Source organism: Odontesthes bonariensis, chromosome 12, assembly GCF_027942865.1.
Source record: "Odontesthes bonariensis isolate fOdoBon6 chromosome 12, fOdoBon6.hap1, whole genome shotgun sequence".
Classification (NCBI taxonomy): Eukaryota; Metazoa; Chordata; class Actinopteri; order Atheriniformes; family Atherinopsidae; genus Odontesthes; species Odontesthes bonariensis.
The window spans coordinates 27,280,220-27,302,547 of NC_134517.1; the positions used below are offsets into that span (position 1 = coordinate 27,280,220).

At 40.4% G+C, this 22,328-nt stretch overlaps 2 protein-coding genes across 2 annotated transcripts in view; one reads left to right on the top strand and one right to left on the bottom strand.

Annotated features, from left to right (window-relative positions):
* LOC142396818 (protein lifeguard 3-like) lies at positions 1–5,652 on the top strand. The gene is made up of 11 exons (XM_075479931.1): positions 1–265; positions 376–443; positions 562–626; positions 738–791; positions 912–962; positions 1,058–1,097; positions 1,289–1,326; positions 1,444–1,531; positions 1,885–1,980; positions 2,111–2,164; positions 4,530–5,652. Exons 1-11 carry the CDS (start codon positions 1–3, stop codon positions 4,677–4,679), a joined length of 969 nt encoding a protein of 322 aa, XP_075336046.1. The 3' UTR covers positions 4,680–5,652.
* The window catches only part of dars1 (aspartyl-tRNA synthetase 1), a 26,408-nt gene continuing 9,166 nt past the window's right edge, over positions 5,087–22,328 (bottom strand). Inside the window, exons 7-18 of the mRNA XM_075479930.1 lie at positions 18,407–18,509; positions 17,674–17,754; positions 16,156–16,215; positions 12,632–12,743; positions 11,140–11,274; positions 9,899–10,046; positions 7,328–7,474; positions 6,976–7,018; positions 6,427–6,507; positions 6,022–6,133; positions 5,749–5,820; positions 5,087–5,660 (exon numbers count right to left, since the gene is read on the bottom strand). Of these exons, the coding sequence (XP_075336045.1) occupies positions 5,569–5,660; positions 5,749–5,820; positions 6,022–6,133; positions 6,427–6,507; positions 6,976–7,018; positions 7,328–7,474; positions 9,899–10,046; positions 11,140–11,274; positions 12,632–12,743; positions 16,156–16,215; positions 17,674–17,754; positions 18,407–18,509 (1,186 nt within the window). The 3' untranslated portion in view covers positions 5,087–5,568. The remainder of the gene's footprint in view (positions 5,661–5,748; positions 5,821–6,021; positions 6,134–6,426; positions 6,508–6,975; positions 7,019–7,327; positions 7,475–9,898; positions 10,047–11,139; positions 11,275–12,631; positions 12,744–16,155; positions 16,216–17,673; positions 17,755–18,406; positions 18,510–22,328) is intronic.

Sequence of the window (22,328 nt, forward strand, 5' to 3'; positions counted from 1 at the left end):
ATGACTTCTAAAACTGACAGTCCCCCGTCCTATGAGGACGCGCTGCATCATCCTAAGTCTGGTAATGACCCCTACCAGCCACAGCATGGCGCCCCTCTTCCTCCTCCTCCTTACAGTCCCAGTCCCGGCATGTGCCACGGCCCGCCTGGCTGCTGGGGCCAGGGGGGCGTCTACCCGCAAGCCAGCATAAATCCAGGCCGTGGCTTCTGTCCAACTGGGATGCCCATACCCACTTTGTCTGCAGGAATGTCTGCGTCCAACCCAGGTTTAGAGGACTTTTCACAGGCTTCAATCAATCACTCCAGTATTATCATTATATTGGCTCCTAGATATTATAAGTTTAAAGTATCACTTTGCTAATCCCAAATTCTGCAGGAGACATGGATGATTTTTTCAGCAACCAGTGGGAAAGCACATCTGTTCGGCATGCCTTCATCAGAAAGGTAAGGAAATTGACCATTCCTGGTGCCACATTCAAAGGCAAACACAACACTGTTCTGTTTCTGAGTGCCACTCTTTCTGTTCGCTCATCTAAGCTTTTCGATTTGTGTTTGCGGACAGGTTTACTTGATTTTGACTGCTCAGCTTTCAGTCACCTTTTCAGTTGTTGCGGTCTTTACATTTGTGTAAGTCTCCCTATTCACACCAGTACAACATCCATCTTGCTCCTGAAAATATTCGATGAAGGGCGAGAAGCTGTACTCCTCAGTGATCCATTATTAACTGTCCTTACACAGTGACCCAGTGAAGCTGTTTGTCATCAAATACCCTGGCATCTACTGGGCATCTTTGTGAGTAACTCTTGAGCAACAACAACTAAATGTAGATAATACAAAGTCATGTTACAAGACATACTGTACAAGAGGCTGTTATATTATACATGACATTGATGGTGATTTATTTCCCTGTAGAGTGGTTTATTTTTTGGTTTACTGCATCCTCGTCTGCTGCAAAGAGCCAAGGTAAGAAAGGCCTCTCTCTGGATAACTTTACTGTATAACTATAGATAATTCTCTTTTTCACTCATATTAAAATATTCCTCTTAAATTTTCTTTAGGAGGCGCTTTCCATTGAATCTTGTGCTGCTGGGAATTTTTGTAAGTATTGTTCATTGGTGTGTGAGTCAGGTGAGGGTCCAGTTAGGGGTCCATGTGGGAACGCCAGGTGATGAGTTAGTATTTGAGATGAAGATTGGCAAAGTAAAACAAAATAAAAGCGGCCAATCAAAAAGAAAGGTTGAACAAACTGTTATTTAAGACGCTGATTGTTTCTATGTTTTATCCTACAGACTCTTGCCTTGTCTTACATGGCTGGAACAATTTCAAGGTTTGTTTCTGGCTCTCATTCAGTGCATTTATAATCTCCTACATAGATACAGTCTTTTCTTGATAATATATGTGTGCATTTCTTTTGCTTTAATCACACTATATGTGTCTCTTACAGCTATTATGAAACAAAAGCAGTGCTTCTTGCCATGGGGATAACAGCAATAGTGTGCATTGCGGTGACAATCTTCTGCTTCCAAACAAAGGTAGATGGAGATGTAAAGTGTTTCGCTGCAGCTCAGTAGCCTGTGGCTTGTCAGAGGATGTCTTTGTTGTCAGTGTAAAAGAACTCCTTTGTCTCATATTACAATGGGGCACTGAGTTCCTTTAAATATTTATAACATTTTGGGATAAGATGTGAATCCATCTTCTCTGCCTGATGCAACTCGAGATACATAAGTTACATTCTTGGCTCGTACATGACAAATCCGTCCCATTTTATTTTTTTACTTTAAACCTTACTCTGATCCTTTCTCAACGTCCTCCCATTGCTCCTTCATGTAGCTTGAAGCGTATTAACTTCCCTTTCATCCTGTTAATGGCTTGTTTCTCATCACAGGTGGACTTCACCTCCTGCGGGGGATTTCTCTGCATCGCTGCCGTTCTGCTCATGATCATTGGGATTGTTACAGCCATCGTGCTCTCCTTCCAATATGTGAGAACTCTTTTGTCAAATCCCTTAATTCAGTCTCTGTGTTCATGGTGTGAGCGGCAGCAGCAGCTTTGAAGGGTGTATCTGAGAGAGCGATTTCACATTCAGAAGCCTTTCTTATGTCACTCAACAGGTCCCTTGGCTGCATATGCTCTACGCTGCAATTGGAGCCATCGTTTACACTCTGGTGAGTCTACTCGGACAAAAAAATTTAAGGAGAGCGTTTCAGCTGGCTATTACAAGGGTGTTGTTGAAGAACAAAAGGGATAATAGTCCTGAATTACAGAGTAATTTGGAAGACTTAAATATGCATGCTGACAACTTGCTGTTTCTAGCCACAGGCAAGTCAATGGGGAAGACGTTTTATCCATGTTTTTGTTTATGATTTACCTTGAAAACTAATGACTTTCTTGTCAGCCTCAGATGTACTATGTGTTTGTATTAGCTTTACTAATCAATACCAGATTAATGAGACCGGCGCCAAAGCCAGTTATTAGCACGTTTAGGAAAAAGAAAAAAAAAAAGAAAGAAAGAAATAAGTACACTTTCTTTCATTTATATAATACATACATGTATATTCTGGCCATTACCTGGTCCTAACATGAGGTAAATACAATCTCAGATTAACAACTACCGATTACCTATTAAACAGTCGATATTCACCTCACAAAAACATTCCAACATTCAAAAACAGTGTGAAAAGCTGAAGTCCACTTTTACCGTTTCTATCGGAATTAGGAGGGAAAGTAGCAGCCAGATCCTGGTAGTCAAATGTTCTTTATTAACTGATCATCAACAAGTGTGATCACCTTTATAAAAACAGAAGTTTTTTTGGAATTTTGCTGGTCTGGAACAATCAAGTGTGTGTTAACACAATGTCAAAGAGGAAAGACATCACCAATGATCTGAGAAAAAGTGTAGCTGCCCTTAAATGTGGGAAATGTTTTAAGGCCATTTCCATACAGTTTGCAGTCCCTCATTCAACAATGAGAAACATAATTCACAAATAGTTAATCTTCCTACAAGTGGACAATCCAACAAGTTCACCCCCAAATCAGACCATGAAAGTGAAATCAGTGAATGACAGTGGAATATCAAAAAAAAAAAAAAAGGAGCTACAACTCAGACAGTCTCAGCTTAGGTTTGTCAAGCTGCATCTGAAGAAAATTTCTGGAACAATGTGCTTTAGACAGACGTGTCAAAAGTGGAGATGTTTGATCATAAAGCACAGCACCACATTTGGAGAAAACCAAACACAGCATATCAGCACAAACACTTCATACCAACTGTTAAGCACAGTGGTGGAGAGCTGATGATTTGGGCTTGTGTTGTAGTCACAGTACCTGGACACCTTGCAGTCACTGAGTTGACTGTAAACTCCTCTGTATACCCAGGTATTCTACTCAAATGTAAGGTCACCTGTCTTAACTCGACAGGAAACGATTCATGCAACAGGTCGCTGCTGTGTTTGAGATCATTGATCTCAAACACAGCAGCGAATCCAGAAAAGTGTGCCTGAAAAAGAAAGGACTCGGTGTGTTGCAATGGTCCAGTCAAAGTCCAGACCTCAACCTGATCGAAATGCTGTGCTGGGACCTTAAGAGAGCTGTGTACAAGTGGCCAAACACCTCCATGGACTGCAGCAATGTTCCCTCCACAATAATGTGAAAGACTGACAGACAGAAAGTAATTATTTTAAATTATTGCTAACAAAGATAAGGTGGCTCAACAAGTCATTGCATAATGGGGCGTACTTAGATTTTTACCCTGCTTATCCATTTTGGCTAAGACTTTGTTCAATGAAAAACACAGTGTAATATCGCATGATGGGGCCACTGTTAACTCTGCAGCATTGCACAATATTCCAGAAACCAGCATTTTACTGCAAAGACATAGTTAACCTCTGCGTTGCAGTTGGAGCCGCTCTGCTGGAATGTGTGGAACTACGTCAGTGACATTTCTACTTCATGTTTAGTTTGGAAAAGAAAGTTTCCCACTGCAGTATTTTTCACACCACATAGTGGCTCACACCTGTATATCTAAGCTCAGCCAACACCTGCTGACAATATATTGACCCAAATTTGGTTAGCAAATGCCAATACAGTAATTATTTTGTTATCGACTGTATCGTATTGAACAGTGGTTAGGGTCCAATCAACTGTAGCATCCACTCACTGCAGAGCGTCTATCCTGCTTAGTCGCAGCATCGCAACCCTTTCTGGCACAGAGCTGAGCTGAATACAGACCTCCATGTCAAAGAACTGCTCAGCCTCAGTGTCGCAGGTAGAAACGTCCTCTCGGTGACATATGAACGTAGAAAGATTCATTGAGTTCGTCTCAGTCATATAAAATCCATATTAAATGTCAGGGCAGTAGTTCAACAAAGTTATGAAGTTGATTTGACCAAACTGATCAAAGACAAACACAAAGTCACAGATCTGCAATGTTTAGTTTGAGGATAAGAAGAAGAAAAGTATTTCAAGTACAAGTCCGCTTTTCTGGTTCGTGCCGCAGTGATACAATGAACTTGTTCTCTTTTCACTTTGTTTTAGTTTTTAGTGTACAACACTCAACTTCTTATTGGGAATCGGGAGCTGGCCATCAGCCCAGAGGAGTACATCTATGGAGCACTTTCTCTCTACGTTGATATTGTTCAAATCTTCCTCTTTATCCTTCAAATCAGTGGAGCGGTAACAGAATAGACCAATGCTTAGAAGGCAATTTTCTTATCTCGAAGTTGGATTTACAGTAAAGTGCATTAACTGAAAGCAATGTTACACGTGTAAACGCGTGTTTAAAATCTGAATGCATCATTATCATCAGTGTTGAGATTTTTAACTGTTAATTATTGTATATAGTTTTATTTGTATGTCAGTAACACTGGAGCACTTTGACTGAAGCAGGGTTGTATTTATAGTTTTTATGTATGAATGAGAGAGACACTTCGGCTTTGCATTATATTTGTGATTTACTATTCATGTGCATGTTAAACTGTGTAAGAATCTGAACAATTACTTTTATCAAACTTAACCATAAATGCATCAATTCACAGAGTTATTCCTATGAGTGAAACCTTTTGACCCCGCCCCCTCCCAAAATATGAAAACAAAGCATACAAAGGGTTTACTGTCAGTTTTTTTTATTTTATTAATTACTTACAAAACAAGTGTTGTTGCAGGCATACTGCTGGACACCACAATCATTAGTCCAACATCAGTGCTGGTAGTAGGAGGGACTCTGATCTGCATTAATCTATTTTTACTCTCCTTATGTTCAAAACCTCAGAAAAAGACTGACTCAGAAGGTGAATTAGGTGTGTTCAGCTTTCCCAAGAACATGAATAAGGGCTCATTTCTTCTCTGTATTGTATCTGTTTTTCACTGTTGTTAGAAAACTACACACCGATCAATAAAGTACATCCTGCTGTTGCAACTGCTTTGTTCTTATTGGTTAACATCTACTGGCACGTTAGAGGGTGGCACTAGCTCCTACACTCTATCTTTCTTGATTGTGGATAAGTAATATTTTCCGTCACCAGTATCTGTGAGTTTGTCCTCAGTGGGGACTGAATTCGTCCACACAATGGTGGCTTCAAGGTGTTAGGCGCTTGGGGTCACGTGGGAACATGGAGGTCTGACGCACATTGTGGAGACCCAGGTAGAGCATGCAGACTCTCTCCAGTCCTATGAAGGATAAGTTTAGTCACTTAACGTACTTTCTGTTGATGCCCTGCTGTAACAAACAACAACATATGGCAGATGTATTACTTACCAATGCCACCACCACCATGTGGAGGAGCTCCATAGCGGAAGGAGTCGATATATGACTTGATCTTCTCCAAATCTAGAATTATAAGAGAAGTGATGTTCAGTTGTTAAAAACTGCTTTACTTAGGGCTTTTTGCTTGTTTTTTTTTTTTTTAAATCAACATTAGCAATCACAAGTGCTGCTGTTGCAGGTGCCACTGCTCGCCCATAGAGGGAGACAAATCACTAAATTCACTCAGTGCCTTTATGTCAAAACCACCCTGACACTTCATCTTACCAATCTGGTGATGAATGGCCCTTTCGGTCAGCAGCTGGGCATCGTGGACTCTCTGAGCTCCAGACAGGATCTCTTCCCCCCTCATGAACATATCGTAAGAGTTGGAGTATTTCTGCATGAAAATAAACAAGTTTAAGTATGAGATCATCCTCACATCTGTCACATAAAGGAAGGAATAAAAACCTGACGAGTACATAGTTCATGTTTGTTTTCTTCATCGACATCACGACTAACTGTGTTCATAATTAAGTTAAATCTTTCATATATTCAATAGTTACCAGGTCAACCATAAATCTAATCTGTAAAAGTTCTTCTTACATCTTTTAATGAACACTTTTATTCTGTCGCTGATAAGTGCCTGTGATTGAGAGTTTGTGTGTGTTTATGAGTCACTCAGAAACTTACAGGGTTGTTTGGATCAGGCATCGTGTAGAAGGGTCTAACGGACAGTGGGTATTTATCCAGCACGTAGAAGTCAGTATCGTACTGTTAAAAAGAACAAAAGATTGATCAACAAACGATCGCTGTGTCACTGTGTGGACCAATGAAGACACAGGAGCAACAAGCAGCAACGGGCTTAAATAATAAAATACTTTTCCTGTGGATGTGGGCTGCTGTGTATTACGCACTACAACTACAGCTCATGGACATGCTTTGATGAGGTTTCTGTTTCTCCTGAAAAGGCCTTGATGACTACAGCTCGGTTGTTTTTGCTGTGTGCTGTAATAATAATAAAGGCTATAAGGTAGTAGTTTCGGTTCAACCTAGAGAAAAAATTCCCTGCGCCTTATGACTTATAAGAAGATCACAGACGGGGTTTTTGAGAACTCTGCTGAAGCTAAGAAAGAGGCTTTTGTCAACCTGCTGACACATTTCCTGCAGTCAACAATGCATCAAGTAATTATAAAATCATTACAATCTGACCTTCGATGATGGAAACATATCTGAACATACCTTTTCCTTGACAAGACGACCCAGCAGTTTTTCATTGGGTGTACTGCAAAACAACAAAAACAAGACAGACTTTAATACAACTCCACTAATGCCACACTTATCATCGGCCTCTTTTCTTTAACCGAATGTTGTGCATTTCTTTCATTATCTGACATGTTTCACACTACTAACACCTCTATTCAGGCGCCAGCCAGGCTGGAAATAGTTAAGGAGAACCACTTTGATCACAAGAATTACTTTCTTATGCGTTTAACATCCTCCCTTTTTACTGTTGACAAAACCGACTTCTGCTTATATCAGATGATAAGACGCGTTAGATGCAGGCCAAAGGGTGTGTGTGGTGCATTCTGACCTGAGGTCATCCTCGTCACCCATCTCCACCCCAGCCTCATGCAGCATGGCCACGGCCTCAGTGTACTCCAGTCTCAGAGTAGGCTCCAGGAATTTGAAAGGCTCACTTGGGAACTGCTTGTTCACCGTCTGAATCTCTGTCTGGAAACTGAAGAAGGAGCACATACACACACACGTGTCTGTTTGAGAGGACATTACACAGACTTCAATTCATTGCTGCAAACTTAGTATAATCATTTATTTTTCAACAATAATACAATGTCATTCTGATCTTAAAGGCAGGGTAGGGGATCTTTTTCTGGAACATTTTTTTACATATTGCTTGAAATACTCTTCACACCCCCATTGCAACCAATTAATTAAAAGTTTTGACACAAATATGAAAAGTTTTAGTGGCCTCTAGAACGTACAATCTAGGAAAAACAGTATCCAATCATTGTGAACGGACCATTCACAATGATTGGATACTGATGCCGTCTATCAAACTGCAATCTGCTCCTCCCTCCCCCTTCTTCCCCCCGTGCGCGTACCCTGCTCCGTGAACGAATTACACGTGCCCAGAGGCTTGGCAGGAAGCTAAACTAGAGCCAGCTTGGCTAGCACCTAGCATTATTAAACGTATAGTTATCATATACTAAATACTAAATATGGCAACGATCGATGCTTGCTGTCAGAACAGCGCTCGTGCACCTTCGTGCTCGTGCGCGTTCATGTACTCTAGAGGCGTGCCTTCGGGGGGAAAATGAAGAAAAGGGTTGGGACTTTTTACCTGTGTATTTTCAAAATGCAGCTTCGCTGGACTGAAAATCCAGGATCTCCTACCCTACCTTTAAATGGAGTCAAAACCTTAAAATTGATGAAGTTAAATAATGGGGTTTTGCTTTTTGTAACTGAGTTGTCACAATTTGAGTGACACAAGCAAACACACACTACAACCTACAACTCAAGGTTTCTGCATTCCAACCCACACAGAGGCAAATTTCAGGCAAAATTAGTTGATCACACAATAATGGCCACAGCGCACATTTAGCTTTTAAGACCATACAGTTTCGTTGGTTTAAAAATGTCTTCAAGAAATGTATTCATATCTCCACAAACACCTGACAAGTACAAAGTTCATGTTTGTAAAAACAAACAAATTTGGCCAAATGTGACTTTGACTACAGATCTGACACAGATTTCACCTTAGATAGTCAACATATCACTTCAGCACACATTTAGCTTTTAAGACCATACAGTTTTGTTTGGTTTGAAAACGTTTTCAAGAAATGTGTCCATATCTCCATAAACACATTTGTTCTATCCATCTAAAACCAAACAAATGCAACGCTGTTATGAGAAACACTCTTTCAATAAAGGCAGAAGTCTAATCAGTGACACTATTCTTTTTAAAAATGCGATGTCCAATATTCACGATTTTGATATGTTGTCAAAGCAACAGGTGAGATGAAATAAATGCCAGGTCATGCGTCCCTTCGGTGCTGGAACATCAGACAACAGCACATTCAAAATAGTTTATACGTCAAAGGGAAGAGTCTGGAAAGTCATGAGAAGAGAAGTGTCAATGTACCCTGATAAAGAGGAACTGCGGTCACAAGCTGAAACTAACCCACCACAGGCACGAGTACAGTAGTAGTGGTATATTCAGTTTAAAGTAGCTGGTATATAACCTTACTCAGTCCACTGATTCAACTGTGCTTCCACAGGATATATGCTCGAGTTTACGTGGAAGGTCTTTCGTGCTGAGGGAGTTGCAAGAGTTTGAGTTGTTCTTGTCAGTCCAGCGCAAAGCGCCTGCTTCTTTTCTCACTGGTGCAGAAAAGCCTAAATATCACTACCATAGATATTTGAAGTCAGAAACACTTCAGGCTCAATACATGAAAAGATCTTCACCCAGCTCTCACTTTATTCAGTCATCAGCTTCTGAGGGGCTTCATGCTTGCTGTACTAATTCCCACCACTAGGAGGCAATAAAGCCCCACCATACCATTTTCACTAAACAGAGTGAGGGAAATTATTTGTTAATCAGTAATGCGAATGCTTAAGGTGGAATGCTGGAGGCAAAACTGTTTTTGTCATAATGTCTGACTTCCATAACACGTGTTCTTTTAGATTAAAAATGTTACACAAAATACACCATTTGGCATTTATTTGACTACATTTTGTCAATGGGGGACTGATTAAATCACCACATATTTCATGAAATTTGTCCTTTGAAAAAAGGCTTAAAAAAATGTAGGGAATTTTACAATATGAATTCTTAAAAGCTGCTTTCTAAAATGATTAGTTTTCATACTTAGAATCACTCTTGTAGTTTCCTACTATATAGTAAAGGTTTTTACTGATAGATGTCGTGATATAACGTTCATGGCTAATATGAAAACAAAATGAAAAGATCATTTTGATAGGAGTTTGTACATTGTCCAGATTTTTGCTCTTATCATTTATAAAAAATATGTGCATATTTTGATAGATGTCCACCATCTATCATGTAATCACCAGCAGTTTGTCACCTTAAATCAAAGTTTCAGTGCAACTTTGTAAGTTTTAAGCTTTACTGTATAAATCTTACTTGTCTCTCAAGCCCTTGAAGATCTGCACCATGGTGTCGGTGATGGAGTCTATCACTTCATGGTAATGATAGTTGAAGGCCATCTCAATATCCAGACCCACAAACTCCGTCAGGTGACGGTGGGTGTTGGAGTCCTCTGCCCTGAAAACTGACAGATCAAAACAAAGTAAACAGGAGCAGAAGGGAGGCAGAAAAAAGGTTTCAACATCTGTTGGTGAAATGGCTATTCATTCAGTGTAATTGCAGTCCTAGGTGCGCAGCCTGGAAAAAGCATGAAGCATGGGAGGCTGAACTGTCTGCGACGGGCACTCAGTTTAGTTTTTCAGAGGGTATGCGTATGTATATATGTATTAGCCTTTCTGCTTTTGTACGGATACACAAAGTTTTTATCTGGAACTTAAAAAAAAAAAAACTCTTGCATCTGACCTTTACAAACATTTAAACAGAGGTGGGGAAAAAAAAAATAAACATGACCACATTTCCTTCTCTTGTGAAAACAAACAGCTGCATGTGTATATGCATTGGTTCCCAGGTGGAACTTTATTGGACTCTTTCATATACTTGTTCCATGGATGTGGACTTTAAACACAGTCGAGCTTGTGGCTGCAGGGATTTTGAGTTGATCCCAGTTCTCTTAACATACAGAAATCATGTGACTGTAACTAAGGCAACAATGGTAAGTACAATGGTGCCCAAGAAGCACCAATGACCTTAAGCCCTTTCATTTCTCTGGTGGAGCTCTACAGCAGCAAAAAATAAATAAATAAAAACTCCTCAGTTCAGTCAGTAGGATACTAAATGTGAATCCATCTTCCAAAAATGTAATTCCATCTCAGGTGACAATCCTAGGCCAGCTATAAATTAGACAATGCGGCAGTTTAAAAAGGATGGCACCGAATGGGAAAACTGCATGAAGTATACAATGATGAAGGCGTTTGCCTAACTAATCAGATGGTGGCAGTGTTTGCTCAGCTGAGGAGCTGGGGCTTCTTTTATTTCAGCATATAAAGTCTTTTACAAGTCCCATTGTGTGACCAACAAATGAAGCTCAGACCACGGTAAAAGCAACTGAGGGAGGTCTGTTAAGCTTTAACAACCTTAAACATATTTGGAGCCATTTTTAAATGTGTCACCTCAGTTAATAGGGTCTCCATTTTTCATTATGCCCAAGCTGCTCATTTTGCTGTCGTGCTGTAAGTGCTTTGCCAACATATGAAGGGACAGATGGGAGACATCCTTACCTGGACCCACACAAAAGACCTTGTCAAAGTCAGCACAGATGCACATCTGCTTGTAGAGCTGAGGGGACTGGGCCAGGTAGGCGCTGGTTTTAAAGTAAGACACCGTGAAGACGTTTGCGCCACCCTCACTGGCAGCTGGAAGAGGACAAAGACCACTTTTAGGAATGATGGGAGAATATCACTGCCCCAAAGCACAAACTGACATTTACAGCTAAGAATGTTCAGAAATAAGTTTAAAAACCTTGGCCCCTCCCACCTGACGGTTATGCACATCACCTGTTCATTAGATGTTTGTGATGTTAGTTCAATTTCACCAACAAACAGTTACTCTTTATTTGCACAATAGAAATCGTTATTTTGAACCTTCATCAGTTGAGTATTGACGGTTTATGAGAGCAGACAAAAACAGATCACCGAATTATATATGAGGGAGTGGTCTTGCGTGACACATCTGCACTTCCCTTTTTGACCCACGTCATAAGGGTTATATCTGATATTCTCATGTGAGGGTGGGGGTTCACGCGCTTCACAAAGTATACGCTGTTTGTGCGGTGGGTGTTGGCATGCAGGAAGATGTGGTTTTGCAGAAAGTACACCGTGTTTTTTCAGTTTCCACCAAAAAAAAAAAAAAAAGAGCGGCACTTTTAAATCTCGCTGAGGCCACGATCATTGGTTCCTTCGGAAAAGAGGAAGTGAGAACACACTGTTATTTTCAAAAAATGACGGCCACGCGGGAGCCCGAAGACTGCAGTACACGACTTATGTGCTTTAACATCATATTAACACAGTACTGATTGTTTGAAAATGAGTTTGAATGAATAATTTCAGATCTAATTTTGTTCCTATTGTACATTTATCCATCATCAGCAATAGCTAGTTCAGTGAGATTGCTCTCGGCTTGGAAAAAATATATTTCAGAAGAGGTTGATTAATTCTCTCTCTAAGGCGGTCTCTTTTTGCACCCCATGTTGAGAAAGTAACAGCAGGAAAAAAGACACGACTCAAGGAAAAAGACCTCTGTACAGCATTGGGAAGATTAATTTTATCTGACTTGTAAGTTTTTCTTTTAATTTCCTCCTTCAGTAAAGTGAGCTGAGCTCTTTCGGGAATAATCTCAAGGAAAGCCTGTGGGAATGTCAAAGCAGAGCAGCTGATGAGAGAGCTGGTGAATGTGTCAAATTCCCAATGGGCTGGATTATTGACTCCGACTACGTATTGGTTTTAAAACTCTGAAATTATTTGTGTGCTTCAACTGAACTTCAAATTCATGATATGAATTTGTAGTCCAGAACCAAGCCTGTAGTGGAAGTCAGCAAGTCAGCCTTAAAACTGTCACACTGACTCACAGGACACCTGTGAGTGGCAGAATGGGGGGGGGGGGGGATAGTAAAACAGACCTCAAATGAAACCTCAAATTAAAAAAAATAATAATAATTTTTTTTTTAAAAACGTGTCACATAAACGTAACAGCTTGACAGCAAGTATGTTTTACCTGATATTATTTTAGGCGTCTGGATCTCCACAAAACCCTTTCTGGTGAGGGTGTCTCTGAAAAGCTGGCACACTCCTGACTGCAAGCGAAAGATGGCCTGGCTGGTGGTTGTCTTAGTGAGGAAACACACACAAACACAGAAGGCCATCACCACACAGGGAGTGATTCATTAGATTCATTTCACAATCCTAACAGATGTGCAGAAACAAGACTGTTTCTTTTTTTCATGCACCTCCCGTCTGCACGAAGGTTGAAACATTTATTTGCTGGCAAGGGCGAGACTCACATTCAAGCCCAGCGAGAGGCCCAGGAACCTAAAACCCATCATTATCAATGTAAATGCTGAAGGCAAGGCAGGGAGTAAAAGTGAATCACGAGATCACAGTAAAAACCAAACCCCCCCCCCCCCCCCCCCCCCCCAAAAAAAAAGTCCAGAAGTGTAATGGTTAGGCAACAAAGCATGTCGAAAAATTAAAACCCTTTTCTCAAAATTCCACAGACTCATTTCCAAAGTTTTTTTTACAGTTTACCAGCTTTTACCTCCAGTTAATATGCATCCAAATGAAGACAGACCTAGAGATCTTTGTCCCATTTATACTGCTTCACCAATGCTAAAGAGGCTTTGTCTGATTAACTGCTGGCAGAAGGGAGAAGTGATAAATACTGGAAAGCTTGTTACTCTGCAGACAATGCTCCAGGGCTGTCTGGCTGTAATCTGAATCTTCAGCAGAAAGAAGAAGTGAGGAAAATTTGAAAATGTTCCAGATCAAGAACACTTTTACCAACACCTCTGCAAATCTTTCAACCACAACATCTTTGACTCATTGGCATCACTCGTTGCACATGGGGCTGTGCCCCACGTTAAACCTGGGAAAATCAACTCAAAGCAAGACTGAGTAAGACCGTGTACAAAGCTTCGAAAGCACTTCCTGTTTACAGCACGTCTGCTATGAGTAGGTGTGATGGAGGATGGGTAGGTAGCTGTAACTGGCAGATCTTCTGGGGGTTTGGTCTTTAATGTATACCTAATCATGGCATAGCTGTCAGCCGCAAACTGCCATGGTTTGAAACCCACCTGCGGTGATGATGCACCACAGGCAGGTTTCAAATCCCATTAGAGTTTACATTTTTTTTGCCAGGGCTCAATTGCAGACACACCTATATAACTAAAAAGGGGTTTAGTCATAGCTGATCATGGAATATGTTGGGAAATTGAATATTTTTTAAACAACATAAACAAGAACTATGGCAACACTTGAGCAGGTTACAATACTGGACATGTTGACATTACAGCAGAGATAAAGTTTTCTTATCTCTTAGCTTTTCAAGGATACAAGTCTCATTTCTGATGAATTACTTCATCGGCACTCAAGAAATGCAGAATACTTCAGCTAGTCATGATGTGCATATGTATCAGGTGGATGGCCGGATTATCTGTATGATTACATTTGCAGGGGTTTAAGACTAACTGGTATATTCACAAAAGCACTGTACTTAAGTCAAGTTTTGAGTATTTTCAAACTACACTACTATGTACATCCACTTCCTGACACTTCAAAGCAAAAATCGTACTCTGAACTTTTATGTGGCATCTTTGGATAAGAGGAACGGTCTCTTTTTCCGCCCGAATCTTCAGAATCATTTCACTTCAGCTTTTATTTATTTATAGTCTCGACTCAGAGGCTTCACATGTTTCATTTCAACTGTCTGACCACCCCACAGACTTGTCTGGTGAACTTGTACATCAAACTTTATTTCTCAGCCTTGACAAGAGTAGAAACAAAAAAAAAATTGAACGATTTGAGAGGTTAAACCTTTTTTTTTGTAAATGATTGATCTTTGCACATGCCGTTTCAGGTATGAAAGAGATGCCTCCGTACGCTGCATCACGTCTGAAGATGTCTTTATCATAGCGCACCGAGCAGGGGGACGAAAATCAATACTTTTACTTTCATATTAAAACTCTTGGCTTCTTTTTTTAAGAGTAGAATTTTGGGGGTTTTTTACATCACATTACTGCTCTAGCTTAAGCAAAGATTATGAATGCTTCTACCACTGGAAACCTGCCTGTTACACATCGTACTTCTTTGCATTTGTCCAGTTGGCTCTAATTTTCAAGCTTAACTTTAAGTTTGCACTTTCCCAATTCATTTGATAAAATATATTTTAATCAATTTACAGAACATAGGCACTGATAAAAGATTTCAGAAGAACGGAGACAAAGAAACACAAATCCATCTGTGTCACGCAGCTGAAAAACAGCAGCTGAACCATTTTAGGTTCCTCAGAATCGATAAGAAAAATTTGGAAAGTTCAACTCCCCAAGAACAAGAGAAAGGATCTTAACTGAAAACATCACTCACTGACATGAGATGTGCACGACCAAGACAGAAAAACTCTGCAGCAGGGGATTAAACCTCATCATCAACATCATCTCACAGTGATAGCACCGAGTCGAAATGTCTGTGTGTGTGAGTATAAAAAGCCATGCTGCTATCTGAAGTCATACTGATGTGTCCGCTTCAGTATCACTAGAAATCAGAGCAGTTTATACCCTCAGGTTGTGAGAGGAAATAGTAGTGGAAAGTTCTGAGATTATTCTGAACATCCCAACAATGATTCTTTAATTCAATCCTCAATTGTCTCAATCAATAAATGTCCAGGTGTCTTGCAAAAACTAGATTAGCACAAGTGAACTTTTCCACTGTGTTTTTGTGTGGAGCACCTGATGTTTAAGTATGGTATAAGGGGAGTTTCATAGGAACTAAATTATTATTAGAGGGATTTTTATAGGTCCCTCTTGGAGTGTTTGTCTGCCAGTGTGGGAACCACTTTATAGCTTCACTGGACTCTTAAGTGCAAAGCTGATGACAGACCCTCATCTGGGAGCTCAAAGTGCACTGTGCTACAGAAACAGGTGTTGTTATGAGGCTTGTGAGCTTCATGGGTCTGTGCTGTGTTTGGTGCCTTCCTGCCAGCCACATCACCCATATATGTGAAAAAAAAGACACACTTTGTGGCTCTGTGCCTTCTGCTGCTCGCATAGGTTTAGCACATCTCCCACACAGCAACAGCTCACTAAATCACAGACGCTTTCACTTCATGAGTTGCAGGGCTTTGTTCTGTTTATCTTTTTTTTTTTGTTTGTTTTAAGGCTGTCTGCTTTCTGTTGGATATAAAAAAAAAATAAACTTTCCATTCCTCCTGCAATCGATTCATCTTTTCTTTTGAAACCCCTAAATACACTGCAAAAAACAAGTTGCAAAGGTTTCCTATTTTACATAATGGAACATTGAGACATTAAGTTATTTTTATCAAGGTATTTGCAAACTTGTTTTGCATTACAAATATCAATCTTTCAATAAACCTGTGAATAAGTGGTCAGTTTAAACAGATAAGGCTTCAAATATCTAAACTAAGAGTTTGTTGCCCTCATTATGTGCAACTTAAAACAGGGCATGAATAAAATGCAGGCTTTGATCCACCCGCCCACATGTTTTTCTAAAGCTCTGGTAGCAACTTACCCTGAGATCAATCACCCTGTTGTCCAGTTTGGTGTCCTGGTTAACAGTGGCTCTGCCTTCCTGAGAGAAAAACGAGAACATCACCAAAAAATTCTAACACTAGGATATTTTCAAAAGATTTGAACTGCTCAGTTGCTGTTCAAATGTATAATCGTATACATTGCTGAAATCTTTCCAATTCTCACAAAGGAAGAAAATACAAGATGAGGTGCATTTCTAATTGGTGCAATTTGCAAATATGTTATTTCCTAAAGGTGTCACACTGCTTACAGCTGTTCCACGCAGTAACAATTACAGAGTCAGCTGCCACAAGATAAAAAACAAAACATCTGGATTCTGAGACAACAGGGACCAAGTAAAGAAAAAAAAAAAAGGGGAGAAAAAGAAACAAATGAAAAAGTAAATGTTTCAACACAGGAGGAACCACTACTTCCAGGGTCATGGCTGTCAGGCTTCCTCGGAGGATCCACTGGGGTTTGAGCTAATAGCCTGCTTAGCCACATCCTGCTCCAAACAGCCCCATGCAGAGGGACAAAATGTTGGACTGGCAGACAGTCAAATAGACAGGGCTGTTGAGGCTTGTGCCTCTGGGGATGGCAGGTGCTGCTACAAGTGTGTGACTGACATGCTGAATCCCCCCCCAGAAAACACCTGAGATGCTGCTGTAGAGGTGAGCATACAGATAAACACAGGCGGGCCCACAGGGATATGGCGAGATTCATATTTTCAGCATCTACAGCTGACAAAAAATAACAGCTGTTGGCAGGTGACATTTCACTTACTGCATCCTTTACACATTAACAATAGGACGACTAAAGCAGGACCACATTTCCACTTGTAACGTTGAGCGCTGCAGATAGTTCTTTCTAACAGGACATAAAGTCTTCTGTAGTAGCTTTACAGAAAAGAATAAAGGAAATAGGAAAGAATAAACTCTTGAACTGAACAATCGATCGTACCCTTATTGAAGTGAATTGCTGCTAAGGCAACGATTTACACCCGACAACAGGAGCCTCAACCGCTAATAACACTTTAACTGTGGCTGGGGAAAAAAAATTGCTTTTTAAATGCTTCATGATTCTCTCAAATGACTCAGCATCAGAGCTCGATTCTTTCATTTTAAAGAACTCCCACAACGCTGGCTCCGATAAACAGTGTGTGATGAAATAACCATTTGCATTGAGAGGGGTGAGTAGAACAAGGAAATTAGATTTAATTACTCGATCTCTGAGTCTGCCAAAAACATAGATCTCTGTTGATTGTTTATCATTTAATTGTCACAGCATGTCCAGACCAAACCTATCTGCGATTACTCAACACACTCTCAAACACAGTGACCGCCGGCCAATGTTACTCTTCATTTTTCAGTAAGTTCAGCAAACTGGACAGAATTTTTTTTTGTTAGCTGATTTTGAGCCGTCTGGGCTGAGCTCTGAATTACCAAACAAATGCTCAATATGTCCCTCAATCTTTGTATTTAGGAACTTGGATGACAAGTGCCCCCTCCTCCATCCTCACCTCTTCTCCTTCTCCATCAGGCCTGACAGCATCCTCCAGCTGCAGGGGGAGACGAGGCTCTGCCTGGCTGATGACGAAAATCTGACGGGAGAAAAAAAACAAAAAGAGCACCAAAATCAAACGTGTGACAAAACGCATAGTTTCTTATTAGACATTCAGAAAACGGAAATTACCCAGACTCCACATACAGATTAAGTCAAAGTGAAAGAGGGTGAGCTTCATCTGTTAAAGCCCCACCTGGTTGTGAGACGCTGCCTATAACTGACTACAATGTCAAACTGTCGGGTTTCTGCTGCTAACAATCATTTCACATTTGCTGTTTTTCACGTTGCTGGTATTTTCCTTTATTTTAGCAGGCTTATGGTGAAAGTAGACTGACTGATATTTGAATATGTCACATATTCTGTCTGGCACTTATAACATCTGATGAATTTTATACACTGAACACAGCAAGTACAGAGTCAGCTGCCCATAAATGAAGAGCTAAAAGGAGGAATGAAATGCATTGTGATGAGGAGGTTTGTCTATCTGCATGGGACCTGTGTGTTTCCTATGAGAGCAGACGTGTACCTGCCTGAAAGATATGAACTGTGGATGCCTCAGCATCTGGACGCTTAAGTGGAGTTGGGCAAAAAGCACAACCTTGTATCTTTATTTATGCACAAAAGGGAATTTTGGTTCATTAGAAGGAAGTGTATAATCTTCTGTGTGATGCTGGTGAAGGCAAGCTAACCCTCTCAACATGGAGCTCCACGTCCTGCTGGGAACAGCTCTCGATCTTCTGCTCCACTTTCCTGACCACCGCCTCCACGTCTATGATGCTCTCCTTGGTGATGCTGACAGAGTGTAAGCAACAAACAGCACTTAGCAAACAAACTCATACATTTGCATCAAACGCCACATTACATTTTTCATGGTGTAATGTGCAGAGTCCGGCGTAGCATATGGGCTGAGGCATTTTTGACTGGGTGCTTTTTCAGTTAGGCCAAAAATAACAGTGTTGCAATAAAATTTGGGGTTAGTTGAGGTTTTCAGAACAAAACCACTATCCTGTTTTCGATCTAACCAGCCTGCGACAGGGCACAAAATGTCTTACAATGTCTTTTTAGAAGAGCTGTCATGGTATTTCAACTGCCAAGTCTGAGAAAGAAATGAATAAATACACAATTACACCCCAATTTTATCCATTCCAAATGATTATTTAAAGGGTGCTTGTTTTACTTTTTGTTTTAAGAAAAATATAATCTAGTTGGACGTAAGTATGAAAGGTCCTATTTGGTTACACCTGTGAACCAGAAGCAACCAATGTAAAAGGTGAATGAGAGGATTGGTCATTGTAATGTGTATAATCACAATTTACAGATTGGTTTGACTGTTTTCTATCAGTCACAAAGCAAAGGATGTAAATAAACTGAAGAAGTTGAGCCTTAGGTGCATTTGTGAGCTGAGAAAACTCCTGGTAAGTACCCAGCTCTACAGCAATAACTGATATTGAGAGCAGTGGTGAGAATTTCCCCCAAACACATTAGAATGAAAGTAAACTAAAGAATACGCAGGGGAAATGTTTTTAATTTCATCACCACAGGCTTTAAAAAGAATGCACGGTTCTCTAGTCAGACTCCAAGCTGAAACTCTGAGTATCATCCAAGATGAGAGGAACACCACCCACTGCCAAACAGTGAAAGGCCAGATGGGAAGCCTGCTGTAATCCGTCACTCATCCTCATTAAAAAGCAGTAATGAGGGACTGAACAGTGAGACACTGCTGCCCCTTCAGCCCCACGACAGCTGCCACCACAGTCCTTCCCATCTAATAGATCAGTAAAATAAATAAATCTACACATTAATAACCACTGCAGCCAGGCCCCAAATACGGGTGGTGACAACACAATGAGCTCACACAGAGAGAGAGAGAGACGGAAATTTGACAACATCACTAGAAGATGAGACATATGAGACATATGAGACAGAGAGAGGAGGGTGACAGTCAGTGACCCAGGAAAAGCATGATGGTGATGTCAGCAGCCCTGCATCCAAAGTGGTCTTCATTTGGGTCAAATATAAAAGTGTTTAAAAATTCAAATATGACTATAATTAAGTACCTGAACCACAGGGTCTCGACCAGTTAACGTATGAAACAGGTAGTCGAAAGGATTAGATCGGATTTTTCAAAGATATAATGGATGCTTTCCCCTACACTGTTGATCTCAGCCCAAGAGGTCAACAATCATAAACTACAGTCATCATATAAGAGACAAAATATTTGCCTAAACCATCCTCGGGAACATAAAATCTCAAATCTTCATGATCCAACACGACTTCTGACTGCTCACTAATCAATAAAACTAATAACGCTCACTTAGCAAAACTAAGTTAGCAGAACTCATGTGCAGTAAGGTTCAACCTTTCGTGAGTCATACAGGCGCTGTGGTTTGGAGCAGAATAACTGTTCATGGATGAATGATGACGGTTTTACACAAATCAGTCCTCTCGGAAACTCAAGCAGAATGAAGGTGGTAGAAATAGAAGATTGCTTCAACTGTGTGTGAGAAAAGGAGGATTTGGACACACAATACAAGAAAGCAGACTTCCCCCGACATATCATCTCTTCGGCATGATTATGAGAGGATTTCCTCTTAATCCAGGGCCTCACTCAGCTTGTCAATCATTGCACCAAAGTGTGTGAAACCAGATGAGGGGACACAAAGCCACAGAAACTGGGGGCGTCACCTGTTCTTACTGATAAATATAAAAACACATTTTGATAACAACGACTATGTGCATTTCACTATGTTAAACTGCAGCGTGACTTTGCTGTTTTCTAGTTTTGATACAGGACACTGTTGTCTTGGCAACCGTGACATCACTTTCACTTGATCTGTCGTTAGGTGGTAAAGTTTTGCAATGCGATGCAACTGTCCTATTGCAACATTCAACAAGCAGATTGAGGAACTGCTGTCCATATAAGATGTGAGCAGTGAACAAACTGACATGTCAATGAATACTAAAAAAAAAAAAAAAAAAAAAAGGAGAAAGAAACTTTTGTGCGAAACATCAGGACTGCTATACCAACCAGCTCTTAATGGGTGACAAACTTTACACATAGCTATGTGCTCAGTGCAATTGTGCAGCAATAAAACTGAAGCCGAAAAAGAGGAACTGTGGCACAGCGAACGGTTTGTGACACGACAAAGAGGGGTCAGGTTGCCAGGGTCAAGACTCTGGGCTGACCTGCTGTGGCCTCGACATCAGTAGGAACATGTTTGCTTTTGGGACAAGTTTCCGGAAAACTTGAAAATACTGCAACAATCTATCATGAAGCATCCGCAGGTTTAGTTTAACATAACATGATATGAGAAACGTATACACACGCGTGGGCAGTCAAACATTTAATATCTGACCCGTTTTACATGTATGATATTTTAGCTGTTTAACAAAACAGGTTCATGTTACAGTTATATAATAAAAAGCTCTGGTTAATGTGGTTAAAAATGATAAATACAACCAAAAACTAAACATTCGCTTTTTATTCTCTCTTTACATTGACTCAGTCGTTGGAAAATATTCCACTTGTTTACCTTCTGAGATTTTTTGGGTTATTTGTGCAGTATATACATTTTCATCAGTACATTTTCCATCTGTACGGTGAGGTTTTGTCCAATCCAATCTGATTCGCTGAATCAGTTTACCCATGAACAAACACGAGTAATGCAGTGCCATTGGAAACCATACATGCCCAAACCATTACGCCACCTCCAAGAGTTTTTACGGATCACGTTAACGTTAAACTTTTTCTCACCGTCATTCTAGTGCAGGTTAATCTCAGCGTCATGTGACCAAAAGACGTTTCTGTGCTTTAAGCCCTCGTTCATTATACAATATAAAGCTACAAAGATAAAGCAAAAATTGCATCGGCAGCCACGTATGTCTAGCCGTAACTGTCTCTACAACCCAGACAGGAGGGAGCATCCACATTTTACTTTCCTCCAAGTCTTGCATTTTCAAAAAAGCTCAGACATCGCCATTTTTCTTTTCATGTATTATAAATTCTCTGTAATAAAACAGGCTGTTTTTGGAAATACTACTTTGCTGCTCATTTCAAAGCAGACAGAGAAGCTGGGGAGAGAGGTACAGGTTCGAGTCAAGGTTTCAGGGCCTGCTGAGCGTGTGAAGCAACTATCTGAAACACCTTTCAAAACACTGCTCTGTTTGTACCGTCTACAGATAACGGCGTTCAATCAAATCATTTCCTGTCAACTTTTTATTTGATTTTTCTGAAGAACGGCAAATCATACAAAGCTTGGGAGACATTTATGAGCCCATAACAATGTGTGCTACTGAGCAGCAGGCCTATTTCAAACTGCATTCCTTGCTGAAATCTCTGCATTGCTTAAGCTCAGGACTAACTGCCGTTTTGGTGTGGCCGATTACAGCTGTGGGTGTTACCTTTGCCTAATTTGGCAACATCGACGGAGAATCCATTTAATGCATGATAATTAAGGTCTTCCATATTTAATTCACTAAACACTGGGTGTACTGCAAAACAAATGCTTGTTTTGAAATCAATGCATTGCGTCATAATGTTTTTCTATTTAAATTTAAACTCCCATTAGAGTTGCTTCAAAACGAGGTCTCTTGTGAACATTTAATGTCAGC